Source organism: Etheostoma spectabile, chromosome 12, assembly GCF_008692095.1.
Source record: "Etheostoma spectabile isolate EspeVRDwgs_2016 chromosome 12, UIUC_Espe_1.0, whole genome shotgun sequence".
Lineage (NCBI taxonomy): Eukaryota > Metazoa > Chordata > Actinopteri > Perciformes > Percidae > Etheostoma > Etheostoma spectabile.
Window position 1 is genome coordinate 10,355,200 of NC_045744.1, and position 23,326 is coordinate 10,378,525.

Here is a 23,326-nt window from a genome sequence, read left to right on the forward strand (position 1 = left end):
GAACTGGCATCTCTCCACCTACCAACCTACTTGAACCATATTGCAATTTGTGAGTCAAACGCCCTAATCACATGTGTTGATTTCTCATGTTAGACTGTGGAAGTATACCAGATTTTCATGCAATATCCAAACGACAAAAATAATTTCAATTTTAATAGTCCTACAATCTGGATAGTCTAATGTGTTAAATGTGTAAAAGACTGAATCCAAAGGAGTGATCTAATTTCAGACCGAAGAACACATAGACATGAAAAGACTGGCTTCAAAGTCAGTTCCATAATGAAATGCCCACACATGGCACTTCTCCTCTGTAGTTCAGTTTTGGCCCATCACCTTTGGTGTGCATGACCCACAGTATAAACAAGAAGAGCTTTGAGAAACTTATTCTTTGAAAGCTACAATATGTGTTAAGCACAGAGCAGCTGAGTCTCTCTAACACATTATCTCAAACATTTGCACGCAGATAAAACCTCAAATTTAACATATTAGAAATCAACCCAGTTGCATATTTGTTATCATGGATTTTTATGTTCATAATATCAAGAGCCTCAGGAAGAGTGAAACAGAAAGCTGTCCGTAACCAAAGGGTTACTTCTGTGGGAGTAATTGCCTCATTTCGTTTGAGTGTGGGCCTTTGCACCAATCCACTGTATATGTGTCTCCCCACAACAACATGGCTTTATTGAAATGCATGCAGCGGTCTCTTGTGAATGTCAGGGTGAAACTCAGGACATAAAATAAAAAGAGGACACTGATTGCAATTAGGTCCATTGTCTCCCATTTATATGGTTAGTGGTGCCTTTTGCAGTCTAGTCGTGTCAAAGTTCTCACAGTCAGGATGCCATCTCTCTCACTTGAGTCACTATAGCCTCCTCTGGCAACTATCTGCTAACAATGTTCATCTCACTTGGGTGACAAAGCTGCTAGGGTGGGTCTGGTCTGAAGGGAAAGGCCTATTTCCTTTAGCCAAAAGACAGCGTTGCTGCAGGGCCGGAGTTTCTGTTTCATGTTTTGTACTTGTTTTCTCCCATTCAGATGGTGTGAAAAGTGTCAAAGGTCGAGGTGTGGAATGAGTTGCCGACAGCCTCCCAGTCGTTAAACCAAACCTGAACCTGGCTGGCTCTTAAGAGTTCATACACAACAGTGTTCAACAAGTCTTTATTCATTTCCCATCATGAGGCAGGATTTAAATGCCATAGCATTTTTATGAATCTCTGGGAAAATAAGTATACCCGAGTAATAAGTTTCAGTCGTAGGACAAACTGTGAAAGACGGCTTAAAATATAGTTTGAAGTGGGGGTGGGCTGACTAATGAATCCACATGAATGAGAACGGAAGGGTATCACTTTTTGTGTTGCTTCCACTCTGGAGGGGGTGTGTATCAATCTTTCTGTGAGATAATGGGGTTAGATAGCAGTGAGACCTGGCCTCTGGTGGTGACATTGTTGCAGGGCTCAAAGACTATCAGGGGTCCAGCGGCTGAGCCGGAGCACTGGTGGGCTCTATTCACATCCAACCCCTAATCTATCTTGAGATCAGGTCTTTCTCTTCAACAAAGCTCCATCTATTTCTTAACTCTCATCACTGAGTTTTTTTCTGGTATTATTGTTTCTCCAAAAAGCACAGCTGGCTTCTGCAGTCTCTCAAAGGAATCAAATTATTAGACCAGCTTTATTTTCTTCTTCTTTTGCCCCATGTTTGGGCGTTATGGCCTAAATCTATTAGTCTTTCTGACTGACAGCTTGTCCATGTTCTAAGTGTGCAACTGTGATTAGATTTTTCATTCATTCAGGCATCAGTGTAAGGCTGCAGTAGTGTCTTCATAATAAGGCACCGTCTACAGACAGGAAGTCTTGCAGCTAATTCAGTGGCCCTTATTCAACATGGTAACTACATGGTTGTGTGTTCAGTGCCAGCTATGGGTTTAGCTGCATGGTCGTCACTGAAGGGTTCAGAGTTTGTTGACCTGTTGGTAGAGCAGTCTTAATTCTTCTGTTTATTGAAACAAATACATTTAATTTTTATTAGATTGTTGTTGTTGTTGAGGACTTCCACCAGTTTGATTCAGCTGAATCTGGATTCCCACATCCCTTAATTTAACATCATCTGAATCAATAAAATTTAACACAAGAAAGTATTTTGTTGTCTAAATTAAAGATGCAATAGAAGCTTTTCAATCTTTCACACCTGAGATCTGCAACAAGTCATGAACATGTTTGATGCACAAAGGTTTACAGGACATTGATAATTGACATACTGACATACTTTAGCACTACTGCAATATTTACTATTATTATACCAGTAAAGGTGCTCCTGGACAAATCTTTGGGGTTCCCCTACCATCACCACAACCGGTTAATGTTACTTACACCCTTCTAAAGTTAGTATGACCAATGTCAGTCTATCATTCATAATCCCATTCCTCTCAGCATAGAAATAGCAAACAATCTGTCACTAAGCATATTTGTAGTGTGACGTTCCAATCAGGACTGTTTAAAAAAATGTAAACTCTTCTTGTATATTTCTTTTTCTTTTATCCATCAATTCAAACTATTTAACATATTTCAACTAAAGCCGGCCAACTAGCTCTTCTAGCAAACTGAAACTCACAAGCATCACTTTCCACAATCCATCACCCTAAGATAAATGAATTGGAGTACTTTTTTTCAAAAGATTTTTTTCTTCTTCAGATCAAGACCAGATGAAGCTATTACACAAAAGTCATGTCAGGTTTGAATTTGAGACTGTCAGCTTTTTAAAAATAAGTTTGTTTACCCAAGGCATAGTGGCTGAATAATGTTACCTACTTATTTCACATTGAGCATCTTCAGATTCATGTGCTACATTTATAGACATGTGTATCTTATTGGCACCTGTGTTCAGAAGCCTTCCCTCAGGTCAGCCCCCAGAGGTCAGAGGTCAATGGGCCATTTATCCATCCATGACTATGCTTATGTCTTGGCACTCACAATTCACAAAACTCAACAAAATAATTCATCACATAAGTTCAGTCATAGATTATAGAACAAGTTTGGTTGTTTATGTCTGCTTTATTTTGGTGTTACAGAGTTAACTTTTGAAATCTACTACAGGCAGAAAGACAATCAATACCTGTGTTCAGTCAGTGAAAAACAGATGAGGTAAAAAGGCTACAGTCACAACACTGTTTAGAAAAATGTATTTCTGCAAATATATACTTTTACTTACTAATATATACATAGCATGAAATAAATAATTATAAAAACATACAATTTTAGAAATCCATAAAAATGCAAAAACTAGTTTGTACAAAACTTTGGATTCAAAGACTTGACAAAAATTACAAAATAAGCAAATTTTCCACACAAGCAATCAATCACATATAAAGTGTACAGTAATAAATCCAAGATAACAGATCTTGTACTGATAATGGTTGCTGTGTAGTTAATTAAAGATGACTTAAAATGTGATACTTGTTATGGTTGCTCATTAATATTTTCAGTCAGGATAAAAATTAATCATGGGTGGGCGACTTTAATTAAAATGTCTGAGAACTATACATGCCTGAGATGTAGCATTACATTGGCTGTAAACAATATTTCATCAGTGTCTTTACACATGTCGTTATGGTCATGGCTATTGGTGAAATGATACGCACACTTTTTCATAAGCATTTTGTTTCAGTAGTTTTACACTTTCCAAATAAATAAATACTGAGTTGTATTCTTTTTCTCAAATTAAGGGACAGCAACATTAATCATTGTGCCCTGATGTTTAGCATGACTACAAAACCATAGGCAACTAAAATAACATGAACTCTATTTTGGTCTATTTGGTTAAAATGGAAATTACTGTATGCAATAATTAGTCAAAACTTCACATTGTTTTCCAAACTACAATAGATTTCTTTCACAGAAAGAATCAATTTCATGCAAGAATATACATATAACACAAATAGACAAGTCATACTGTGAGGACCTAGACATATTACACACACACACACATAACACACACAACAGACACACACACACACCACACACCCACACACACACACACACACCCCACACCACACACTGCACGCACAAACACACACAGGCACACACGCACACACACGTACACACACACATACGCACACACGCACACACACACACACACACACACACACTCACACACACACACACACACCACACACACACACACACACACACACACACACACACACACACACCACACACACACACATATTATCTTTATTTAGCAGCATTAAATTAAGGGATGTAATGATAGTTTCAGTGATGCTGCATGTTGTTTAGTTCGAGGGAAAAAAGCGACAGCTGATAATAATCTCTAGGCAAAGGTTTTGGTCATCATCATACCACAACTGCAATGTAAACTGCATTTTACAGAGCTTAGATTATACAGCTTAGTTTGCGTTTCTTTTGCCATTTTTGTTTTATTTTATCAGGGAGTACAGAGTTGACCTCTATTTCATCAAATATCAAAATAAAAGAATAGTATATGTGTGTAAATTAAACAAAAATATAGTGGAGATATCCCTTTTATAAATAACAGTTTTCCCCACGCCCATTCACATGAGACATTGCTAATACTGATAAAAACAAGGAGAACATGCTTCATATTTCTCAATGGGACACAAGTGCTGACCTTTCAGATTCATTTACAACTCTCTGACCACCTCAGACTTACAGGGTTTTTTTCTTTACTTGTCTTTGGTCGTAACTATTGATGTTGTTCAAAGCATTGTTACTTAAAAAAAAAGCTTCCAGTGTTTTTATGGTGTTTCACGACAATGTGCAGACTGTATATTCTTGTTTTGCCGATGTTCAGTTGATGTGGCTCATGTTTAGTCTCAAGATAAAATTAGTAATTGAAAGCAGATGTTAAGTTGTTAGCTTTAGAATATGTAAACACATTGCAGCATAATAACTACATTCACTCAGATGCAAGTGCATTCTTACCCAGACATCAGTAACATTAAAACACTAAAAAAACCTCATTCACACAACAATGTTAGTTTTCAGATACTTATAATGTTGAGAATAATGCATGCTGTTGAGTGTCTGATCATGTAAGTTGCTCACAAATGTCCCTTTTGTGTGGCAAAAACAAGTAATGATTAAACATTGACGAAAATGTGACACTTTCAGTGTTTGCCCCGTAGACTTAAAAGCATTGGCCGTGCTGTACTATTCTCAACAAATGTAACTATTTGGAACACAGAAAAAAAATCACCAATATGGTGTTTGTCAATTGGCCAACAGTTCTCCTTTCCTACGTCAGTACATGAAAACGCTTTCGTCATCGCTGGAGATATAAACAGGGTTGTCATCATCACCATCATCACTGTTAATATGATGACGATTTGTGATGTCAACATCTACTCAATCCATTCAGTTGATTAGGCAGCGACTGGCTCTTTTTGGCACAAAACACAAATCTGCTACGTTTGCCACTGGAGTCCAAGGACCAATCAGACAGCTCTTCAGTCTCTCATGTCTTGTAGATAAGTTGCTGTATTTGTTCCTCTGCCTACTGAAGTCATTTTGGTGAGAAAAGGTGAGAACCAGACGTCCTTATTTGCAGGTGTGCACGTCGTAGACCCTCACACACTCCTGACAGCTGACGTAGCAGCACCAGTGGAAAATACAGTGACACTTCTCCTTTCTCTTCTCAGTCCTGGTGTTGTGGCCTCTGCCGCAGCAGAGGAGGTCACACCCGTCTATGCCATGGGATGTCAGATTGCAGATGCGATCGCGGGTACCAAAGGAGCCGGTCTCTGGATTGGGGTCACAGAAATTGGGTGAGCTTTCATAGTAAACCAGGTCGCGCTCTGTGGGGGGTTTGAAGTAGTTGTACTTGGGTCTCAGGGTCTCCACCCATCCACGCGACTCCTTATGTTTCTCCACCACCATCTCTGATGCGCTGTCATACTTATCCTTCATGTAGTCGCCAATAACTCGGAAGTCAGGCTGAGACCACCAGCATGTCTTGACCTCACAGCTGCCTGACAGTCCATGGCACTTACACTTCAGGAACATGTTGTCATCAAGGGACTAAAGATAACAAAATCTAAGTGTTAATCAAACATCTGAAAGTAGAAAAACTGCTACAACACAATCCGCAAAAGAGCTTCTTTTTCTCACCATTCTTCCTGCCTCATTGTTTTGGCGGTTCATGGCTGAACGTGCATCTGGGCGATTCTCTCGCGCATCAGCAAACTCCCGGGACACCATGCTCCCAAACTTCACATCCTCACTGCAGCCACCCCACTTCCATCCCTCACCAGGGGGGGGCTTGTGGCGTGTGTCACATCCACAGATGGTTGCTGAACCCTCAGCGCAGGCACGAGTCACTGCAAATGCCACTCCCGCAGAGGCAATAGCATGGACAAATGCTGACTCTCGAGTGGCTGGAAAGAGAAGTTCAGAAATCTGTAAGACATGGAGCATTGGAAAAATACTCGTAGGCAACATCCTGCAGAGTAAGAAATAAATTTCTAATGATTATTTTCTGGATTAAATAGAAACATTGTCCTATAATTGCTAGAGAATGTAGGTCACTACCTGATTATATGGATAGCTCCTTGTTTTTGGTTTTGTATGATTGCATAAGCAAATGTTTCTCAATCCAAGCTAGCAACAACAACAAATAAACTATACATACTTTAGAGTTCATTACTTTTGTTGACTTCATGTGTTTCGGTTGTATACACCAAGGTGTATCAGAGTGTTTGTTCATTCAGCTCAGACATCAATCGTCCTGTCTCTGAATAAAGCCAGCAAGGCCTCAGTGCCTCTGTCTGACATAGCTAACTGATGACTCAGAGGGATCAGGATCTTCCAGAGAGATGAGAGGAAGAGACAGGCCTGACAGGCCTATAATTAAGAGACTCAATTAAGCTTCTGAAAGGTTAGGAAACAAATCATAGACACAACAATAAGATGAGACTGCAGTGTCCAGAAATGCAATCCCAAACAACATTTTTTCAGTTATAGGAGGGAAGAAGACTTATTATTTTGCGTTAGCATTTAACAAAATTCATTATGGCAGGACTTTTGCCTTGAATATATGTGATTGTATGATCTTGCACAATCACAAGAAAAGATCCAGAGAGAACAAGAAAAATAAAGTAAAAACACCAGGTGTACATATAAAAATGAACAAACAAAAGAAGAGTGAAGAAATTGACAGAGAGGGTTAAAGATCAATAGGGAAATTTGGGATTGTGTGTGTGCATGTGTGTGTGATAGGGTTAGGGTTATAAAGAAGCAGTCCATGCTTCTGTCCAAAGAAGAAGAATGACAGGGAAAGAAAGAAACGAAAGAAGGGAGGAGTATAAAGCTAAAGGGAGTAGAAACTCCTCCCTTACAACAGGTTCCAACCAGTTTAAGGACTAAAGGGCATTTGAAACAATGATGCAAGAGAAAAAGGCATACTGACATCCTTACCACCCACTTATATCGCTATTGTATACCCTCAAGGTTACTAATGTTCACGATACATCTGAACCTCTGCTCTCTTTCCTAGAGTCACACTTACTGCATCCACCACAGATTTCACTTGGATATTGTATTATTTTCTTTACAATCAAGATAGCAAAGGGCTGTAAGATGTCTAAAGTGATTAATTACATATCCCCAAATATTCTCTAAAACCAACAAAGTAAAAGCTACAAGTGAGTTCAAATGAATGCATGTGGTGTTTATCTTACATCCATCTAAAATGTCAAGATGTCTACAAAATGAATTGCATTTATGGATAACAAGGATGATAAGAAATTCTGTATCATCAGCATAGAAACATAATTTTATTTAGTGCATCACAAAACGTTTGTCATTATTTATAAAAAGTGGGAAGATATGTTGACCTTAACCCTCTGGGTAACTTGTTCGAAAACGTGGCCTTATGGGTGACTGGCTATAAGGCTTTGGAGCATAAAGGGGTGGAGGAGTTCAAATGGGAGAGGAAAAGAGGATTATCTCGAGTTAAAATTACCAAAAGAGAAGGGCCGGGGAATATTTATTATGTCTGTGTGTGTGTGGGTGGATCAGCTAAGGACAAATAAAACATGTCTCTTAGGGCCACCACACTCTATTAAAGTGACTTGATTTTCAAAGAAATGCAGCTCCCTCTTTAAAAAGGAACAGCAGAGGATGTACTTTTTAACCGGAAGTTTAACCTGCCAAAGACAATGATGTGGCACTTCTACTCTGCCATCATTGGGTCCATCCTCTCCTCCTCCATCACCTTGTGGTACGCTGTTGCCACCACCAAGACTGCAGCATATCATCTGTTTTGCTGGGAAGGTAATTGGCTGCAATGTGCCGTCTCTCCAGGACCTGAACGTCTCCAGGACCCTGAGGCGGGCAGAAAAATTTGTGGCTGATCCCTTCCACCCCTGACACAAACTTTTTGATACACTCCTCTCTGGCAGGAACCTGCGGTCTATCAGGACCAAAACCTCATGCCACAAAAACAGTTTCTTCCACTCAGCAGTCAACCTCATTAACAAGGCCCGGATCCCTCTTAACCTCCACCCCTATTTACTACATGTTACATTAACGACCATCCTGGACTATAACTACCCTGACCCTTCTCCATTGACAAGTGTTAATTTCCTTGAAGGCGGGCACTCTGTTGAAGTTTAAAACTACTGGATCTGCCCAGAGCCACTCTGGATCTGCCATAACCAATCACAAACGTTTGGTTGTGATATTGGCTTAGCATCGCTAACGTTAGCCTTGGCTAACTCCTTCACCGTTGTTGGAGCGAGCTGGAAAATCAAACTTTTAGGAAGGAGGGCCACAACATCATGGCCACCAACAAAACTCAGCAAAGATCATCTTTCTCCGCCCGCATCTTTCTCCACCTCCATTAGTACGAAACTCACCGAAGGTTACCATCGTTCTCTGCCACTCCCTCTGTTCGGTGATTGGACCGCCAAATATTTGGCCGGAGAAAACCTGCGAATATACCGCAAACCCAGACGGAGTACTGAAGGAAAATGAAAATTGAGCGGAAGTTCTTAGGAGAGCGGAGCCAGGCTAGACTGCAACCTGTCCACTGCACAATATGTACTAAATTCTTTGCACATCCCCCCGCATCTCCATGCATCTTACATATAACCATACACCGTTCTTTTCCCATTGTTAAGCAGTTATATATATTTGTTTATTTATGTTATTGTTTCTTTAAAATGTCTTGTATATTTCCTTTTTATGTGTAAATGTTCATTTGTGCACTATCCGCAAAGCCAAATTCTTTCCAAGTCTTACTTACTTGGCAATAAATCTTTTTCTGATTCTGATTTTGATTTCCAAGGAATATTTTCCCCTGGTGTGGGGTTGAAGCATTTACACAAAAGTTATATAAGTGTTCCAATTTTGAAATATTATTGAGAATGTCTATGTATCATACTTTGTGTTTCATACGACACGGGCTACACACCTGTAATAACACTTCCTTTACCTGGAAAGCTCTTACAGTAGTTGCTCTGCTTTACTTGATTTAATGACCAATTTATGGTATTTTAGGACCCTCTTACTCAGACAATGCTCCTCCACCAAACTTTGCCAGACCCTGGCAGGCCAAGTGGTCCCTACAACCTGCTGGGGGGTTGAATCCCCTATTGTGCTGCCACTGTCACGCTGTGTTAGTCCCACAATGGCCCCAGATATTTTATATGAAATTTGCCCTGGCCAGTGATTAGTGGGGACCAAGTTAAGTCATAGCAACAGAGAACTATGCATTGGCTGAACCCTGCTTGTCGGCAGACGGGGAAATCCCTATTCAAATGGTTTAATAAAACAATCTAAAGGGCGTGTGAATTGGGAAAAGCACTTTTTCTTCTGCTTAATCTCATGGTTGCAAAGATATTGTGCTCTGAGCAGTGCCCAGCAGGGAGTGGGGCTAAGGTCCCCCCATCAACTCCATTTACCACACCCCTTCTTTCTTTCTAGCCTAGAGTTAATGATATACTGGTGTGCTAGTTTCCCTCCCCCAGCATGGAGAGACATGCGTCTCATGAGAAGCATGGACCTCTTAGCTCATCCTAAATAGTTACACCTTCTCATCCTCAGGTCATAGGTCGTAACCTACATCCCCTGACCTTTTCCCAGTTAGTTTAGTTGAGACTTAATGATTTAGGTTAATTTGTTAGGTGGATTTCCTGGTATACAGACTTTGCAGAGGCAGAGGTGCCTACAGGGAATGGTTAGATAAGTCAGTATTGAACTTTGCAATACATTCCAAATGCTTTATATATTACGTAATAGGAGTGTCCTGTAAACCTTACGTGGATTTAATGGTTTCAAGTAGAATACTGGTGATGCATGTCTATACCTGTGTGGGGTGGTGACACCTGCACAATTGTGACTGTCCGCTTTTCGTATCAAAGTTGCCCTCACTCATTTTATCATATGACTCATAAACTGGAGCCTGATCATACCCATATAGTTGGTAGGTGCTCTGGAAACACAAAGAATGCAGGAATGGTGCTGGAATGAGTTCTGCAGACTAAGTACACCTGCACAGCTCTGTATTAGCTTTCATCACAGGCAGATTCCAGCAGTGCATGTTTTGACACTTTAGTTAATGTAAATTAATGATTGCTGACGCAGACATAGCCTAGAGGTAGGGATTGTGATTTGGGGTGTGGAGTGAGAGAAAAACATTGAGAGACAATCAGGCCATGTAAAAGGGAGAAAGAACATGCACATAGAAGAAGTATGTAAGAATTTTAAAGGCAGGAGAAACTTAACTCTTCTATGTTTTGGTGCATGAGGTTGAGTATGCGTGACAGTCTGTATTTAGATAGATGAGTGTTTGTGTGTGGTCAAGCCAATGTATAGTCCCAATTTGTATAAGCATGTTTATGCATAAAAATTTGAAAGCAGGTTGCGTAAGTGACCAAAGCATTTTTCCACAAGTAGAAACTAAAAAAGGTTTTCCATTATATTAAACTGTAGTCTCAACTCAATTCACAGAATGCCTTCTCTCTTTAATGGTAGTTTTCTTTCATTCTTCTAGTACTTATGCAGTTTTTAATCCACCTCTGTAAAACAAACTTTTAATGTCCTCAGTGAAGGTGAGGAGGACATGGGCAGTCATGGACTAACTGATAGGAACTAAGCCCCTGAAGCCTATAAAGGCACCTACTCTTCCTTTCAGCTTTGGCTCCCAAAAAGACAGGAGGAAACCGACACAAAACAGTCTGATTCACAGACAAACAGACACCAGTGAGGACAATGGCCCTGTTGCACAGACAAACACCAGCATCAATCAAATCCAATGAAATGGAAGCCCTCTCCTACTAAGCCCTATCAAAGGCCTGTGAGCCCAAGTCACTTTCATTGGCCTCTGACAAAGGCACTTAATCCAGCCACTTTGACCTCTCACATTATTAAGGGCCTCAGTGACCTTAATCCAATCAAAATGATTTACTAAAGCCCAGTAGCTTCAGGCCTGGGAGGGAAGGCAATGGGAGAGCTGTGGTGGCATTTTGCACCACAATAGGGCTCGGATTGAGAACCCCATCGTTAGCCACCTACTTGAGTTCAAGCCTCTTCTATTAACTGGCTCAGGAGTTTATTAAAAGCAATTGCCCTACGTAACCTACGACCGTCTTTGTTTCCATCAATCTTCTGTAAACTATGTGACAGGTTTAGATCCCCAACCTTCCCTATGTTTTGCGCTCATTCTTCATTTCTGAGCCTGTAACTCATTTTAGATTTAGCAAGACGTAGCACAGATGGAAAAAAGAAAACCCAGAAAAGAGCATCTTGGGACACCATATTTGGTCCACACCATTCTTGGACATTTTTCAGGTGGAAACAGCTGTGCTGGCTCTGCTTGGAGGTAAAAAAAATATCTACCTACCAGCACAGTGGGGATTTCTGCAGCCTGAGCCCATTTGTAGATCAAAATTGACACACAATTGAAAGTCTCAATATATCCTCACAGAATCTAATTGAAAAAATGTATTTTGAAATACTCCATAACTCAGTTTGCAGTGTTGTGCAAGGCACTTCAGAGGATTGTACAGAAGAACAATCCCAGGGGATTCCCTCCTGAAGAAAACTCCAACAAGACAGAACTCACTCGTCTCTATTGTGTACATTATTTCATGCATAAAGGCTGCTCAGAGCTTGTTCAGTCTACAGACTATTTAAACAAGGGTTTGAATGAGCATAATGAATGATGCACACAGGGAGTGCAGCTCTTCCAATGCAAATATAAGACGGAGAGAATATAGAATTGTTAATGGAAGAGTAAATCAGCATAGTGATACAATAAGTATCTTTCATTTTTTTCAGTGAAGTCTTTTTGCAGGTGGTTTAAAGAACTAATAACTTCTAAGAACTTAACTAGAAACTTAGAAACATAATTTGAGGCTGGTAGGGTCAGACAGCATCACCAAAGTAAAAGTATTTTTGGTGAAACATTACATGCAGTCACTCAAAGCATTATATTTTCCTTCCAAGACTATCTTCACAAAACTAGGTCTTGCCAATTCATTTGTTGTGGTTGTTCTGTAGAATATACACATTTTGGTTATGTGTGTCATATTTTTCCTGGTTATGTAGATTCTTGACAGCCGCTTACTTTGAAATTGGGCAAGTACAACTTTTGCAAATGATCTTTCAAAAGCTGGTTTAAAAAAGGTAAATATCGTTGACAGCTTTGACGTCTGTTTATCACAAATGAGCCAAGTAAACCACTCGGATGGTGCCAAAGTAAAAACACCAGTAATCTTTTGGGGGAGTTGAAACACAAATATCGGCTACCTGCGTTTTAGTTTTTTTGCATGAAAAAAGGCTGCACATGTGAACTATGATGATGTTAAAGAAAGCACACTGCACATGTTATTAAGTCCACATGGATGTGTTTGTGTGTGTAAAATTACCTTTATCTAACACTGGCCCAAAAATGGCCAGATTGTCATTGACCGTGGTGCAGTTCCAGCGTCGGCCTCGGAACTGGTGCTGGCACTCCTGGATGCCAATCTTCACACCCTCGGCCACACTGGGCATGATTTCCACGTAGTTCCGGCAGAAACGCAGCTGCTTAGGCACCAGACCCGGGATGCTGCCACAGAGGATGGGTTGAGTGCCCAGTGATGAGTACTGGTGGCCCACTGCTAGTGACCTTCAAGGTGAGAGGAAGTCACATTGTCAGTACATTTTCATGATTGCAGTTTATCTGTCTGTCTTTGTCCATTTACTTAACAACACAGAGGTAGAGTTGGTTGTTCCTCAACCACAAGATTGGCGGATCAATCCCTGACTCCTCCTGTCTGCATGTTGAAGTGTCCTTACACTAGACACTAAACCCCGAGATGTTACCTGGGCCCTATGTGGCTGTCCACTGCTCTTAATGTTTAGGATTCTGGAGACTGACCTTCATTACATTGTACTGTACTATTGTATGTGACGTATAAAAGGTTTCTTAAGTGGCAGACTAATTTCCCTCTGCAGGTGCAGTGTAATTCTATGTCTGAGTTTGATTGTGTGTGTTTATTTGCTGTATTAGATGCCACCATTAGGCATCCATTCTTTATCCCTTCAACTACCCTCTCTGCAGACACCTGCCCTTTGTGTGTATTGAAATTGTAGCCCTGCTACCTAGAAGCAGCCAGTGTTGCTGTGTAAGATGAAAGTCCACAATGCATCTCGAGGTCTTCATAGACCTTAAGCTGACAACTTGGAAAACTACACCTTGTTATTAACTGTCCGCACACTTAACAGGCCTTTGGCTTAGGGTAATAAGAGTGCAAACCCTACATTGAAACTTCAGAGAGTGTATTAAGTGTAACACAGAACCCAACCCCCTTCTTTTCCTTTGAGGAAGATATTCTGGGATACAACAAGTGCAAACTTGGTTCACTGATTACATCTCTCTGTCTTGTTCTATGTTGCTTTCTCTAGGTCTTTCTGTCTTTCTTTTCTGTGTCCTCTCAATTAGGACTTTTAGTAAGTAGTAATCATTGAAATGGGATATCCATTGGATCATTGCAGAGTATGTAATTTAATCAATTTTGCGGTACTGTGCTTTTACATGACCATTTATTGGAATTTCCACATCACATAAAGCCTTATTGGCTCACACTAAAGATGGATAATTAGCTTGATTTGTTACGCTCTTTATTAAAAGGATTTATATGTTGTGCATGACCCGCTGACCTGAGTTGCTCATTTTTTATTGAAACATCACCAAAATCAATATTTTAACTACTTCATAATTTAATAGCACAGTTCCTATTATCTTTGACAAGCTTGTTGGAATTCCAGTCTACATGTCACCTAAACTGTCTATTAAAGAGTGAACACTGGCAGCAGTAATCTGCTGATCCGCCCCTCAGTGATGTGGGCTTGATAACAGTTACTATGGCTGTTGCACATAGGCAAAGCCAGAGCAGTTGTGTAGTCTTTTGCCACTCAGTTAGCTCGCTGTCTGTTGACCCGTTCACTGTTGTTCAAGGACTAATCGCTGATCACATCAAGATTACCAAAAGTCCTGACATTGGCCTCAGGCTGCTTTCTTTAAAAACACACAGCTCAAGAAAAGATCTCCTCAGCCACCTGACCCCTGCCTGACCATGATGGCAGCAAAACATGTTGACCTTGAATACCTCAATTATAAGTTGAATTTAAAAGGCTAATTTAATTTAATTTTTAATATTACACTTTAATGTTGTCTGTTGTCAAGGTGTGTGTAAGCCATACACTGACCTGTTGAGTAAACCCCTGTTATTTCCCTTGAGCAAATGTCAAAGTTATGTGTCACACTGGTTCAAACAAAATTTCTCGCCTAATTTCAACAGACTAGACCACTATAGTTAATCATAAATGAAACATCCAGTAAGCGAGCAATGGCAAGTTGAGTCCAGAGGAAATCACATTTGCCTACAGTTTGTTTGCAACATCCATCAGTAAACAAGGGCACTCCGATTACACACTAACCTCTCTTTGGCCTTTGTCAGTCCGTACACCCTGAAGCACATCTTTCCCTGCAGAAACCTGAGTAGACATCGCAAACTGGTGCAGACTTTTTGTTTGCCTCTGACATGCACAACAAACACTCAGAAAACCGTGTACAACAATCCATCAGAGGTTCATCGTTGTGAGGTGCTTAGTAGGACTGAAGGAGGTGAAAACAAGAGCTGCAGGCCTGCAAATTCTTTTTAAAGATAGTAGTCCCCTGTCAGTCTGGTCTTTAACCTCCTCTGCTTCTTTTTGCTCTACAGGGAATAAATGTGGTGTCTCTGAGGTGTTCTGGGGCGCTTTCATCAACTCCATCATTGACAAAGATTTTTTGCATTAGTGAATGAGCACAAAACGTGTCTGAACAGCAAAATTAAGGTCATGTACAAGTTTCCTCTTTGATCAAGAGTCTATAATGAGCCTAACTACTCATCAGGACTACACCTGTGAGGGTCTTTTTGGGTGCATTTCTGCAAGGTAGTATTCCTAAACCCTGCCAAATAAAACCACCATGAATCAATGTGCTTCAGTTGCTCCACTCATGAGCGTCTCTGTGTCTGTCTCAATGGGGCTGAGTGATCCATGCCACCTCTTACTGTGTTAGGAAATGGCCTAAAAGTGGAGGCAGGGCTTGTTCCACCAAGGATGATTTATGATTTTGGTTTTAAGGAGCTGTTGCATAAAGACCAGAACTGTTAGATAGCTCTAACAAATATTTAAAACTTAAATACTGACGTTGCCTGGATTTTAAGCATCTATTGAATGCTTTTGCCGTTGTTTTTTTTCATAATTTCACCAGAAAAATCCATTTATCCACCTCACACCTGATGCCCTGCAAAGAAAGGGCAAGTGTAAGGGGTCATACAAGAAGATTCACTAATGCTATTATTAATATATGTTGTCAAATGAACACTTTATTGTAAACTGACTTGCAAATAAATATATAAGTATATATCATATTCAATTTTTGTCTCAGTACCGACTTTCCCACTCTCATCTAACTGCATCCAGCATAGGTTTAATGCATATTTCAGCAAGCCCAAGCAGGGTACCTTAGAATTACCACTTTACTTGTGGGCCCTGGGGCCTTGGAGCCGACTTTGACATCAAGAGAATATGTTTGGGAAAAGGAATGTGCGGCAAGCTTTCTCCTCCAGGTATTTATCTTCTAAGGTGGGGTGGACTGGGGAAGGGGGCGGCGGGGTGGCGGGTGCAGCTAGGCTATGTCATGGCAGGTCGAGTAGAGACAGACAAGAACCTGTCTTAGTGCATATCCCTATCCCCAGAGACTACTGTGGCACAGAAGTTGAATGTGATGCAGCTCCGATGGCCACTTGAAGCAGAGTCTGTCAGCAAAACATCACCGGTAGTTTTTCACATAAGTGAAAGCTCATGGTAGCTGACATGCTGCAGTATTGAGCGCAATCCAAAAGGAACCACGCTATTTGACTTGGGATGAGTTGCTATGAAACAAAAAACACAGCAGTAGTCCTGCATGAACCCCCCATTAGTATTACGTCAAGAATGTTCAACTTAAGGTGACTTCATGTGCTACATCTGCAGATTGTTTGCATTAGTAGGAGTGATACAGCAAATTTGCTGCCGTAATGTTTACCTGCCACTCTTTTGCTTCTGTAGTTACACTCTTTAATCAAAGACCTGACCCATCCTCCAAAATCAAACCATGAACACATAAGCTAGACTTGGTGTAGTTTTGTCATGACTGAATGGAAACCTACCTTCCATTGTGTCATTTGTAACAAGCTCCACAAAAAAATAAATGGAAAAAAAGAAGCTCTTATGGAGATTGAAATTCAAGGCCAGTGTGCATGTGTGTCAATCAGCAGAGCTATAAAATGGCTCACACACACAGGCATCAACAAAAAAGGAGCAAAAAATATCAGATATCATGATAAAACACAAAATCTTAGTGAACATCAAGTTGGTAGAGCGTCCTGTGTGACTGTATAAACTAACTTTCAGTTTTTTTCCCCACCCACTGTTATATCAGGATTTCCTTCCAGCTGTGCGTGTAATTAGTTTCACATCAGTATTACCACCGTTAACTACATTAAGAGAAGTAGTGGGAACACCCAATAACTAAGCAAAACCAAATACAGAAAGATTTAAAAAAAATATAAAACACACATCAGTTGTTAGTTTAGTGTTAACAAGACATTTGTGATGGATGTGTGTCGCTGATGGATCAAGCATGAACACTGTGAAACCAGACAGCAGCTTCTAAAAATGAGACAATACATTTATACAAAAATACAATGTGAAAAAATAGTCTCAGTTAGTGATGTTTGTCAGTTTCTTAAATATGAAGAATTATAGGTTGCTTTATAATTGATTTACATTCTCATTAGTGCATGTTGTGCAGTGGCTATGTGCTACCTTGGGTGATTAAAATTAGAAAGAAGATAATGCAACAAAAGCATCAGTTTTGATTTTTTAGGACTTTCAGACAGCGAATAAATTGATGGAAAAAACAGTGTTGTATTCGAGACGTCCATGATGTTCATTAAGGAAAAGGTTGCTATCACACTGCAAACTGTGAATTTGATTATTAAGCCCACAGTTATGTTTCATTAAAAGAAAAAGAGGATACCAACTCTGAAAAAATGAAATGATTATATTTCCAATAATGTAGCCTACTGATTATCCTCATGACATTGCCAACGTGCAGCAAATTACATATGCACATACAACATGTTTTATCAGTTTGTCCCAGACATTAAGGTCAAACCCAGGGCAAGATTTCATATTTTTTCTGTGCCATTTGGGCCCTATATGAGTGGACACACACACACACACACACACACACACACACACACACACACACACACACACACACACACACACCACCACACCAACACACGCACGCACGCACGCACGCACGCACGCACGCACACACAAACACACATTCAAGCGCGCGCGCACACCCAAACTTTGCACCTGCTGCACTATGAAAACGGAAATTGCTCCGTTAAATTGCGTCGTTAATATTGCAAACATCGGGCATCATGGCATTAAAAAATAAACATAAAATTCTATGTAATTATGCTGTTTCGTTTGTTTTCTGCAAGTCCGTTTTCTGCTATATTTTTCAATTTAAAAACGTCATTACTTTTCTTCTCGTCTGGTTGTTAAGCCATCTTTTGCAACTCATTGCTCTAAACAGCTTCACCATCAGTGCAGCTAAATGTTCCGCTGCTGCGAGAAATGAAATTAGAATCATAAGCACTCAAACTGACACACAAGCGGATCATCAGATACTTCACAACGTTTCAAAAGATTCGTTCCGGCATATGGCCTAATGAAAATAAAACTTACCACCAGATGGGATAACTTGCCATGACATGCGTAAGCCCACAGAGCAACAGGAAACATCCAAGGTATATCATCCTTAAAGTTTCGCTAAAACTTCTCAGAAAGCCTACATGCGCGCTCATACGCTCACTGCGATTTTACAAAGATAAAAGAAAACGAATCTGCACGGCTGGATTTTAATTTCTATCCTCCAAAAAACACTGAGGGATAATCTATTTTACGCGACTAGCCTACTCGTGGCAGAACTCGGGAGCCAAATATTAAAAGTTAAAAGCTGCTTGCTTTTTTTTTTTTTTAGGACCCAATCAGCAGGTATTGCCAAAGGGGGGATTCTGATGATATGTTTCCTCTGTTGCCTAGTCAGGCAGTTTGAACTCAGACAACGAGCCAATTTTAAGATGTGTTTTAGTGCTCATTGAGAATTGGTCGCATTAGCATGCAGTGTGTGTGATATATAATGTTGTTTAAAGGAGAGAGGGAGGGTCTGAGGGGTTTTAAATAGACATCGGAACCCCTGTGGATTGCGTAGCTATAACAACCTGTCCGGATTTCACTCCCTGGCTTGAGGCTTCTAAAATGCAGAAATAAATATGTGTGAATTGCTTGAGACCATTATAGGCTCCCGTCCTTATTTGTACCTGCTTGCCATAAAATTAGAAATTGAGAAGTTTTTTTCTACGGACTGATGGATTCACGATGAACTGAATAAAACGGGATAATTGACAAATTGCTATCGGATTTTTCTGAAGAAATCCTTACTTATTTGGCCATCTATTGCATGTATTTATTTATTCTTTAATATGTGAAATAAAAACAAAAATAGTCTGGCTGTCACTATACTGTTTGCTCTTTTAAAATATGCTGAGATTATAAAATGGCAAAAATCATTACGCATCCAGGTTCAGATAAAAGGGCATATTTTGAGCATTACTTAAGGAAGGAAACGTTTTTTTTACCCACGTGGTATTACTTCCTGCACTGTTTATAACTGTTCACAGCTTGAAGAGCCTGACTTAAAAGCTGCCTGGATGATGAGCTGCCAGTCTGTTTGTTCCAACGAAAATATTCGATCGAATTGGCCGCACCACTGAGTTTAAATGGCAGTCGTCTGTTTCTCTTTCTCAATGTCAAGTGGCTGTTGATAGGTGATCTAATGGGAGGCATCTCCATTTACAGGCACTGATGCATACATGACGATAACAAGAAAAAACCTAGTCCTCCTTGTGCAACATCAGTGACTGTGTGAGACAATTTTTGAACACTTTCCCTGTTAATTTCATTATTTTTAGTCAACACGTGTTGTTGTTTAGTATACCATATAACAGGCTAATAATAATAATAATAATAATAATACATCAACAACAACAACAACAACAACAACAACTACTACTACTACTACTACTACTACTACTATTAATATTACTACTACTACTACTACTAATACTAATAAAAGTGTATTTAATACATTTTTATTTTACATACAATGATATAAAATTCAATTAGGTTTTAATAAGATTTAGTGTACGTTTCTGGCTTGGTGTGTATGAAAAATGTCACCCCAAGGCAGCCAATAACAGCAAAAAAAAAAAAAAAACAGTTAACGTCCAATGAAATTAAATGTGGATATTAATGAAGCTGCATTGACTGTTGTTTTTTCACATTGCTGTTTAACACAGTCAGCAGAAGCATGCAGAAGGACATGCATTCTTAACTTATGTTAATGTCAGACAGCTGTCAATCAGCCCAATGGTAGACTTTGTATTTGTAGGTTAAAACAACTGTAACCAATTTTCTACCATCAAAACAGAAACAAATTTTATTCTAATTTTTAATTTAAATATTGTGGTTTATTTGGTCGGATTCTGTTCTGTGAGCTTTTGAGTTTTGTTTACTTCACCCGTTCGAGTTAATTTGGATATCTTCATATTTATGCGACATTTAGTCAAACAGTTCAGTCAAACCTGTTATTGTTGTCATTGTCTAGTTTCCAAAAAGTGTTCACATGCTTAACTTTAATGACTCGCTTGGAGGAGACAAAACATGGTGCACACGCCTCGAAGCCTAAAGATGGTAGCGCCATCTAGTGGAGATTGTTATACACTGCAACCCTGGCAAAGACAAAAAAGACAAAAAGACAAACCGACTGAAGTTAAAACTCTCATGTGACAGTGATACATAAGACTGAGGCACGCCACCTACTGTATATGCCTGCTTTATCATCCAGTAGTGGAATGTAACTAAGTAAATTTATTCAAGTTCTGTACTTTGGTGAAATGTTAAAGGTATTTCATAGGAATATATTTTACTTTTTTTCATCACATTTATTTGACAGCAATAATTACTTGTTACTTTGCAGATTTTACATGGAAAACCTATGACCACTATATGAAATATAATGCATTGTTGCAGATTATACAAAGAAGTTTTCATTATGTCTTAAAATAACTCCCCAAATCGGCTACACTATTAAAAGGCTGCTCAAAGGTTTATGCATAGATAATAATAATCCAATACAGCAGTTTATCATCTACCATGGCAGGGAAAGTACAGTCAGTACAGATGACAATACTTCCCAGATTTCTTTGTTTACCCCAATGCCTGCCAGTCTTCACACCCAAGTCATTTTTTAAGTTGGTCAACCAATCTATTACCTCGTTTATTTGGGAGAATAAGGTTCCAAGGGTTAACAAGGTCATTTTCCAAAGAGATTGCGAGGTGGTTAGATTAGGCCCTCCAAGTTTTATCCATTACTATTGGGCATCCAATATATAAAAGAAATCATTTTGGCTCCATCAACCAGGTACACTCTGGTGTCTACTTGAGGCACAGTTTTGTCTCTCTCTAGATTGATATCCAATCCTGTTGTATTGTCCACTCTCGAAATTTTCAATCAATTTTGTTGTCACTATAAGCTAACATCAGTGTCGGTTCTGGGCCCTTTTTATAAGAACCATCTTTCCCCCCCTTCTACACTTGTTTCAACATTCAGACAATGGAGTTTGAGTGGTCTCATATCTATATCTCATTTCTATATATAGATAAGATATTTGACAGTTTTGATAATCTGTGTAGCTGGTATAACCTTCCTTGTAGTTTTTTAGGTATCTACAGATTTGTCACTTTGTTAAGAGTGAATTTGTTTGTTTTCATGATCTCACTGCCGTCACAGTGTTGGACAAACTTACTCTCACCCCTGTGTAAAGGACAACTCTCCCTACTATATTCTCAGCTGAGGTCTCTTGGTGATCAAAGCCTAAACACAATTAAAAGCATATGGGATGAGCTTGGTATAGACCTGCCTGAGGAATATTGGGCAAAGGCACTGAAAACAGTCAATTCTTCATCTTCGTGTGGTAGATTGGGGCTCATACAGCTTAAGGTTTTACATAGCGTGCATTTAAGCAAGGCAAGACTTAACAACATATACCCATGGACAGACGCTATAGCTGCTTTTTCTCCATTCAACCTAGTGCATTCTTTCTGGTCCTGCCCCCAACTTTCAGGCTACTGGACAATAGTTTTTAAAACACTTAGCAAGGTTCTTCGAGTGATACTGGAGTCCTGTCCACTTATAGCAATATTTGGTGTGGCAGATGAAATCCTGAGTTAAATTCAAACCAGTCAGACATCATTGCATTCACATCACTTTTGACCTGTGGAGAATTTTGTTGGTTTGGAAATCTTCTTCTTCCCCATCAGCTTCTGCTTGCCGGAAAGATGTAATGTTTTGGTTTTGGTTGACACATTTTAAATAACTACTGAATTTGAGCCACCTAATATGTTAGACACATGTGGGCCTATGCTTTGAAAGAATATTGATGCATAGCTGTGAGAATGTACATTCATAACAGAAATGTTTACTTTTTTTGTGAACATACTAGCTGCCAGGAAGTGTATGGGGAGGGTGGGTGAGGTTCTTGTTCCTATTTACAAAAGAGGAAAACTGGAGGAAAATGTACTTTTTGATATATTGTGCAATTCCTTCAATAAAATAATAACAATAATCTTATACAGTACGTGGTAATATTTAAAAACACAACTCTGACATTATGCATTATGAGTACTTTTGATTTACTTTAATTTAGGTAATACCACTTTTAATTTGACTTTGAATCCAATACTTTTACTGGTAGTGGAGTGTTGTTTTTACATTTTGGTATTCCTACTTTTACTCAGCCTAAATGTAAGGCATCATTTCCATACATAGAGTTAATACTTGGAGTGTTGCACAGAGGAGCCAGAGAGTTTGGGCAGCTGCAAAGGGGGAAATCTGGAAGTTATAGAAAAGCTATGAAATGAGCTTTTTTCTCCCCAGTAGCTGTCAGCACTGGCACTGAGGCCAAGGCAGCAAGGGTGTTAAATGCATGTGAAAAATGTGATGCCTGTTCAGCATATGGCTACTGACTGTAGATCATTTAATACAACAAGAGATTTAATAAGTGCTAAAAGGGGTGTAAAACATGTTTAACTTCTGTATACAATAAAATCAATCAAGTTTTTGTTTTTTATGAAATGGTCACACAGTGAATACACTTTTACAAATGAAAGTATTCAGCAAACTACTGGTTTATGTTCAATTCATCTCCATCAACACGTTTGTCACCATGTTGTCTCTGCAGTCCATCCATTCAGGTTTTTCCCCAGAGCAAACAGAAGGACATCATGGCACCTACGTGTGCCCATGTTGACCTCACTGCGATGAGGTCATTAAGCAAAGGGCCTTAAGGAGCGAGTCATGTTCGACATGTGAGTCTTGTCATTGCTCTGCATCACAGGCCTCAGTCAGACTCCCTCTGTTTGACAAAACACAGCTACACCTACATCATCAAATACACAAATATTGAAATAATCATATTTTCATTACTTCACTGACTTTTCCATGAATATTTTCCTGAGGTGCCACAAAGCCGTTAATGCTCATTTGTACATTCACGTGTGTAAATAGGACGCAACATACAAATACAATTTTTAATTTAACCACAGCAATAATTTAAGATCTTTGTTGTGTACAA

At 39.5% G+C, this 23,326-nt stretch overlaps 1 protein-coding gene across 1 annotated transcript; it reads right to left on the reverse strand.

Moving 5' to 3' along the window:
- Window positions 1-5,003: 5,003 nt before the first annotated feature.
- wnt3a (wingless-type MMTV integration site family, member 3A) lies at window positions 5,004-18,737 on the reverse strand. Its single transcript, XM_032532281.1, has 4 exons — window positions 18,318-18,737; window positions 12,905-13,146; window positions 6,144-6,409; window positions 5,004-6,053 (listed from the first exon to the last, which is right to left on the reverse strand). The coding sequence occupies exons 1-4, from the start codon at window positions 18,434-18,436 to the stop codon at window positions 5,574-5,576; spliced, it is 1,107 nt and encodes a 368-aa protein (XP_032388172.1). The 5' UTR covers window positions 18,437-18,737; the 3' UTR covers window positions 5,004-5,573.
- Between the last annotated feature and the right edge of the window lie 4,589 nt (window positions 18,738-23,326).